The sequence below is a fragment of the Dromiciops gliroides genome, chromosome 1 (assembly GCF_019393635.1).
Source record: "Dromiciops gliroides isolate mDroGli1 chromosome 1, mDroGli1.pri, whole genome shotgun sequence".
Taxonomy (NCBI): domain Eukaryota; kingdom Metazoa; phylum Chordata; class Mammalia; order Microbiotheria; family Microbiotheriidae; genus Dromiciops; species Dromiciops gliroides.
In genome coordinates, this window is record NC_057861.1 from 596,777,988 (window position 1) to 596,785,846 (window position 7,859).

The window sequence follows — 7,859 nt, forward strand, 5'->3', positions numbered from 1 at the left end:
GCTCAGGAAGGATGAAAAGTCTCAAGGGCAGCTAAGCTTCCTGGTTTAGCTGACAGGGATTTAATAAATATATAAATAATAGATTGCATGCCCAAAGCTGATTTCTAGGATTTCTCTTCCTAGCGAGGGAGTCTGAAATGGTCACCTTTCTTCACCTGACACACACCCATTTCTGTACTTACCGCCATGACCAGCTCAAAGGGATATTTGTAGACTCGAACTGGAGACTGATATTTCTGGACCATTTTCACCTGGAATCTGCAATCCAAACCATACAAAATTTTAATTACTTTTTAAATTCAGTTAAGTTGTAACTTCCTAACTCTGAAAATAGGACGTTTCATACTCCAGCCGCTGTTTAGTGGTATGGGAACAATAGATACAGGACTCTAGCCACTCAAGTCTAGTCAACAAGTATTTATTAAGGACCTGCTATGTGTTAGGCACTGTGCTAAGTTCTGGGGATACAAAGAAAGGCAAAAAACAATCTCTTCTCTCAAGGACCTCACAGTCTCATGGGAAAGACAAGAGGAAAACAACTATGGACAAACAAGATATAGACAGGATAAACTGGAGATAATCTTAGAGGGAAGACAGCGGCATTAACTCCTAAGCTTCTTGAATGCTGAGGCATTTATGGGGATCTGGGGCCCTAAATAACTATCCCTTGTTCCCAACCATCAATCTTGACACTGCCCCAAGATGGATGTTCACCCTGAAGGATGAGCAGACACACATAATACGGGCATTCAAACCCTTTTACACCTATAGCGGGGCAAGCAAAGTATAGTTAAAAGAACACTGGCTTCAGGAATCAGACACGAGTTCAAATCCTACTTCTTTGGCTTATTACCTTTGTGACTTTAGGCAAGTCACTTCATTTCTCTGCGTCTCAAGTGAAGTAATTGGACTGAATATCCAGCTCTAAATTTATGATGAGAGGCAGCTGATGTCAAATAAATAGAAAGCTGGCCTCAGAGTCAGTAAGACCAGGGTGCCTAAAACCTAGTGGCTGTGTGATCACTTAGCTTCTAGGTGCCCCAGACCACTCTCCTAAGACTCTAAATTGCAGAACAATTGCCCATCTTCACTGGTAGAAATAATTTCCTGAATGGGATCTCCTACAACAATGAAACCACAGGTTTGGACCCCACCTCAAAAAATAAATAAATAAATAAAATCAAAGAACAGCACACCTACAAATCCAAACGGAAACAACTAAAAGCCCCCCTTATTTGCCTACACCCTCACACTAAGCCTGCATGCACACACAGCCCTCCTCAAACTCTCAAATATCCCTACACACACACACACACCCACCATTGCTTGCATACTCATCTCATCTCACATAAGCCAGTATGCATTCACAGTACCCCTCACTGAAATCCTCACGTGTTCCTGCACATAAGACGCCCCCAACACACATCCCCAAGGGACCGCGCGCGCGTGCACGCGAGCACACACACACACACACACACACACACACACACACACACACACACACACTCCACCTGTACTCGATGCTCTGCCCGGGCCGCCGTCCTCCCTGGAGGGACCAGAGCCCGGGCTGAATGCTTCCCTAGACACGATCCCGGACAGCAGCTGTTCCCAGCAGCAGGGTAAGGCTCTGGACGAAGCAAACTTCTCCAGGTGGAACACAGTAACCAGGTGAGGAGCGCCTCCGTATCCCTGATCCTCTCAACCTCCGATCCCCCAAACTCCCTATACCTCCTAGCCGGTCCCGCGGCCGGGCGACGAGCCCAATTACACGCGAAGAAAATCCGCGACTCGGCACCCGGCTCCTGCTATTTCTAGCAGCGCCTGGCCCGGCCCCAGAGAGGCAGAAGGCACAGTGCCAGGCTGCGCTCCAGGCTGCGCTCCCGGCTGCAGCTGGGACCGCCCTACCCCGCCCCATCCCAGCCCCCCAGCTCCCGCCCCCCCACACCCCCGCCCCCACCCCCACCTCTGCCTCCGCCCCCGCCCAGGTCTGTCCGCCCATTTTGGGACAGAGGAAGACTTGAGCCCTAAAACAAACTCTTGGAGATTGCAAGGGGGTATCGCGAACCAGAGGGAGAAGGAAATCAGCCCCTGGAGCCAGCAAGGATGGAGTTCCAAAATAGAGCCCCGCCCCTACGGACCCTCAATCTAGCCACGCCCCCCATTTAGTCCCGCCTCCAGAGCTCTGGTCCCCACCCTACCCTCACCCCCCCCCCCCAATCCACGCCCCCTCCCAGGCTGGCTTCTCCTCCAGACTACAGAGACTGGTCCTTTGCTCCGCGCTCCGCCCAAGACCTGGAGCTCCTTGGCCTCTGCCCTCAAAGAACCTCCTTCATGCCCACGCCTCTCAGTTCAGAACCTTTCAATTCAACCCGCCTCCTCCTCCCTGTACCCCACCCCGCAGCCACCAGAGGTCACTGACGAGCTAGTGGGCCGTGAAGCCAGCTGCCCTCCAAAGCTGGTTTAGCCCTGCTCTGCCCTGCACCTGCCGACTCTTACCTGACTCCCTCACCTGCCTACCGGTACCGGGTCCGCTGAACTGTCTTCCAGACCATAGAGCTATCCAATTTCTTAACATTATTAGTATTACCAAAATTTTTTTTTAAAAAACAAACAATATTAATATTAGCAGTAGGATGGGGCGGGGGGGGGGGAGCTAAGTGACGCAGTGGATAAAGCACCAGCCTTGGATTAAGGAGGACCTGAGTTCAAATTCGGCCTCAGCCACTTGACACTAACTAGCTCTGTGACCCTGGGCAAGTCACTTAACCCTCATTGCCCCGCAAAAAAAAAAAAAAAAAAAAGGATATTTAAAATGAAAATTGCAATCCATCTACAGAGCAGTAGGATGAATTGTAACAGAAAGAGGGATAATAGGAGTAGGAATAGAAGTCAAAAATGTTAACAAAGAAACAGGAATATAAGGGTTTGAAGTAGAAATATTAGCCGGAGGAATAGTAATAGACATATTATTCGTATCATTATTTGCTAGCATTTATATGGTACTTTAAAATTTGCAAACCTTTGCAAATATCTCGTTTTATCCTCACAGCAACCCTGGAAGAAAGGTGCTATTATTATCTCCATTTTGCAAGTGAGAAAGGGTGGCAGACAAAGATTAAATGATTTTCCCAGGATCAAACCGCTAGGAAGTGTATGGGACAGGAATTGAACTCGGGACTTTCTGCCTCCAAATACAATATTCCATCCACTTTGATGCCTATTGTTAATTATAAAATGTTCATTTACAAAGCACTTTAAGTTAGGGTTCCTTAACATTTTATGTGTCATGGACCCCTTTGGCGTTCTGATGAAGTGGATCCCTTCTGAGAATGTTTTCAAATGTGTAAAACAAGTGTGTGTATACACATACATACATGCATACATTACTACTACTACGGAAACATTTTACTGAAATACAAATCAAACTATTTTTTTAAAATACAAGTCCATATGCCCAAATGGCTATAAAACTGTGTATACCCTTTGATCTAGCAATACCACTGCTAGGTTTATAACCCAAGGACATCCCAAAAAGAGAAAAAGAACTATTTGCACAAAAATATTTATAACAGCTCTTTTTGTAGTGCTATGAATTGGAAAACAAAGGGATGCCCATCACTTAGGGAATGGCTAAGCAAGCTGTAGTATATGATTATGATGGAATATTATTGTACTATAAGAAATGACAAGCAGGATGATTTCAGAAAAACCTGGAAAGACTTTTATGAACTGACGTAACATTGTCCACAATGACAGCAATATTGTTTGATGAAGAACTGTGAATGACTTAGCTATTCTCAGCAATACAATGATCCAAGACAATCCCAAAGGACTAATGATAAAGTATACGATCCACCTCCAAAAAAAGGACTGGTATTGATTAAACACAGACTGAAGTATGCTATTTTTCACTTTCTTTCTTTCTTTTTTCCTTTTATTTGAGTCTTCTTATACAAAATTACTAATATGAAAATGTTTTACATAATTGTACATGTATAACCTATATATGATTACTTACTGCCTTAGGGAGGGGTGAAGAGAGGGATTGAGAGGAACAGAATTTGGAATTCAAAATTTTAAATAAAAAATGTTTTTAAAAAATAAAATGCAGACCTTGGGCAAGTTACTTAACCCTTATTGCCTGCCCCCACCCCAAAAATTTAAAAATAAAACAAAAATAAAATGCATTAAAAAATAAAATGCATTTAAATTAAAAAAGAAAGAAAAAAGATCCAAGTTCACAGAGACCAAATTAAGAATTCTTATGTTAAGGTTTACAAAGTACTTTCCTTTCAGTGCCCTGTTTGAATTCCACCTCTCTTCTGAAACCCTCTGCAACTATAGTTATACCAAGGGATCTGTCTCTTCTCTGAATTCAAGAATAATAACTCACATTTATATATCACCTTAAAATTTCCTTTCTCATCCTCATAACAACCCTGTGATGTAGATAATGCAAATGTTGTTACTCCCATTTTACAGATGAGGAAAGTAAAATCAGAGAGGTTAAGTGACATTCCAATTCCCAGTGTCAGTAAGAGGATTCAAATCCATACCACTGAATCACAGTCTAAGTATGCCACTTTTCTGCTCACAGATTTCCAATGGCTCTCATCTACCTCTCAGGTAAAGTTTAAACTCTTTTGCCTGGAGTCTGAAGGCCTCCTCAATGTGTCTGGCATCTACCTTTTCAGCCTACAACTCCCCACAACATAGGCAGATTTAGCTACTCTGTCCCCTAGACTTTCTCACTTTTGGAGCTACGTTCACAGTATTCCCTCCCTATAAATGCCCTCCCTCTCCTTCTTTGCCTGATGAATTCCTACCCATCCTTCATATCCTAGCTCAAATGCCACTTCCTAGATATGGACTTCTTTGTTCCTGAGGGTAATGACCTTCTCCATTAGACTAAACAATACTTTGTTCTATGTCTCTCTAATACACTTAGATAATATTATAAATTAGTTGTCTCCTCTTCCTCAACTAGTCTCCATGTCTTATCCCCTAGAATACAGTTCAGAAATGTTTGTTGAATTAAGCTGCACTGAGTTAAATTACTTCGAGGAGGAACTGTGGTAATCTTCTAATCCAACCTTCCTCATTTTACAGATAGAGAAACTGAGGCCCAGACAGGGAAAGTGACCTGCCCAGAGTTCCATACCAAATTAGTGGGAGAGCCAAGACTAGATCCCAGGTCTCCTTAGCCCCTGTCCAGTACTCTTTCTTTCCTTCTTTCTTTCTTTCTTTCTTTCTTTCTTTCTTTCTTTCTTTCTTTCTTTCTTTCTTTCTTTCTTCCTTCCTTCCTTCCTTCCTTCCTTCCTTCCTTCCTTCCTTCCTTCCTTTCTTTCTTTCTTTCTTTCTTTCTTTCTTTCTTTCTTTCTTTCTTTCTTTCTTTCTTTCTTTCTTTCTTTCTTTCTTTCTGAGGGGCAATGAGGGTTAAGTGACTTACCCAGGGTCACACAGCTAGTTAGTGTCAAGTATCTGAGGTCGGATTGGAACTCAGGTCCTCCTGAATCCAGGGCTCGTACTTTAGCCACTGTACCACCTAGCTGCCTCTCTCCAGCACTCTTTTGTCACATCATGTCAAATTTCTATCCCAAACTGCATGTAGTTACACAAAACTTAACATTAAATGATTCTCTAATGATTTCATATGTGTTAGCTACATCTCCCGAACTAGATGCTAAGCTGTTTGTTTTGGTTTTTTTGAGCAAAGACCATGCTTCTTTTGTTTCCCTCACTGGGCCAGCACAGTACTGGGCTCATACTAGGTACTCCATAACAATGTTGATTCATCATCAATCAAATCTAAACATATGATCCTCTGATACTATAATTACGAACTAGTGGTTGGGGGGGGGGGGAGTAGGCAGGACAACATACCCATGCAGCAGGACTCTGCCTGACTTTCTTTAAAGACGTTATTCTGGGGAGCAGCTAGGTGGTGCAGTAGATAGAGCACTGGCCCTGGATTCAGGAGGACCTGAGTTCAAATCTGACCTCATACACTTGACACTTAGTAGCTGTGTGACTCTGGGCAAGTCACTTAACCTCAATTGCCTCACACACACACACAAAAAAGACCTTATTCTGTAGGCCCAATCTTTCAAATTCCCCTTCCTGGCTTTCAGAGTAGTAGAGACTTTATCTCCATAGAGTACAAATGCTTTATTCAAATCTCATATCAGAGAATGTCCCCAATCCTTCTGCTTTCCAACACCCCCCCCCAATCTCTTGCTTCTAGGATGTACCCCCAGAAGAGATATCAAAGGTCTGAATGATCTAGGGAGAGGACACAACGGGGATTTTTTTTCATCATTTAAGTCATATATTATTTTTTCGCATGCAAAAATAATTTTTAACATTCATTCTTTAAAATTTTGAGTTCTAAATTCTCTCCTTCCCTCCTTCCCCTCCTTTCCCTGAAAAGTTAATCAATTTGATATATATACAATCATGCAAAACATAGTTCTATATCAGTCATGTTAACACAAGGAATTTGAAATGGGAAGGCCCCTATTGTTCAACCAAAGGGAAGAAGTTTTCAGCCCCCTCAGGGTCCCTATCAATTTGAACTTCAAGACACAGGCCACCAGCCTACATCAAAGATATAGTCCTTGGTGAATGGACCTCCCTCTAGCTGGATTGTTAAGGTCCTCCAGACCCAAAGCATGGTCTCCAAGATGGGTCCTGGACCAAGCTCAGGAACTGGGAATTCTGCCCATAGCAGCCAGAGGCCAGAGGGGAATGCGTAGATTCTGAGGACAGGAAGCTGGCAAAGTTATGTCATGAATTAGAAAGAGAGCCAAACATTATCTTCCCCCAAAAAAACCCTACCATCTCCTCCTGACATCCCTATTTCTGTTAATGATACTATCATGCTCTTAGTCACCCAGTCTCCTAACCTTGAAGTTATCTTTGATTCCTCTCCCCTTATTCCACCCCCACATCCAAATCCATAGATTTCTTCCTAACCTTTCTCAAATCCATCTCTTCTTTTCTATAATCACTGCCACAACCCTCATTCAGACCCTTATCATTTCACACCTATATTACTTTAACACCCTCTTAACTGGAGTCCCTGTTTGTCCATCAATCTCCATGCTTCTACCACACACACCCACATACCACCTCTGCATCAATTCTACATAGGGCTGCCAGATTCATCTGCTTAAAATGCTACTTTCTTCATGCCTCTTCTACTTAAAAGCCTTCGACAATTCCCCACTGCTAATAATATCAAGACCACATCCTTTCTTTTTCAATTAAAAAAAAATTTTTAATACCACATTCTTTCACCTAGCATTCAAGACCCTCCAAATTCTGACCCCAACCTGCTTTTCCAACCTTATCTTCCCCTATTCCTCTATATGAACTCTCTGTTCCAAGGGTTCTCAACCTAGAGTCCATGGACTCACAAGGGATCTGTGAATAGATTTCATGGGGACTATAGTCTTGGATGGGGAAAATATTTTTATAACTTTATTTTTTTTTTAGTGAGGCAATTGGGGTTAAGTGACTTGCCCAGGGTCACACAGCTAGTAAGTGTTAAGTGTCTGAGGCCAGATTTGAACTCAGGTACTCCTGACTCCAGGGCTGGTGCTCTATCCACTGCGCCACCTAGCTGCCCCATAACTTTATTTTAATGTAATTAGTTTCCTTTGTAATCCTATGTATTTTATTTTATGCATTTAAAAGAATTATTCTGAGAAGAGGTGCATAGGCTGCCATAGATGTACAGAACAGGTTAAGAACCCCTTCATTGTTGTTCAGTCATTCAATCATGTCTGCCTCTACATGACCCCATGGACTTGAGTCCATGGGGTTTTCTTGGCAAAGATACTGGAGTGGTTGGCTAC

General features: G+C 43.0%; 1 protein-coding gene across 5 annotated transcripts in view; it reads right to left on the reverse strand.

Annotated features, from left to right (window-relative positions):
* SEC14L5 (SEC14 like lipid binding 5) overlaps positions 1–1,875 on the reverse strand; it is a 94,637-nt gene extending 92,762 nt beyond the window's left edge. For 4 of the 5 annotated variants that reach the window (XM_043971035.1, XM_043971059.1, XM_043971068.1 and 1 more), the window contains exons 1-2: positions 1,512–1,875; positions 183–258 (exon numbers count right to left, since the gene is read on the reverse strand). In XM_043971035.1, coding sequence (XP_043826970.1) covers positions 183–245 — 63 coding nt within the window. In that variant the 5' untranslated portion in view covers positions 246–258; positions 1,512–1,875. Of the gene's footprint in view, positions 1–182; positions 259–1,320; positions 1,377–1,511 lie in introns of those variants that run through there. The other variant, XM_043971044.1, reaches the window with a different exon arrangement.
* Between the last annotated feature and the right edge of the window lie 5,984 nt (positions 1,876–7,859).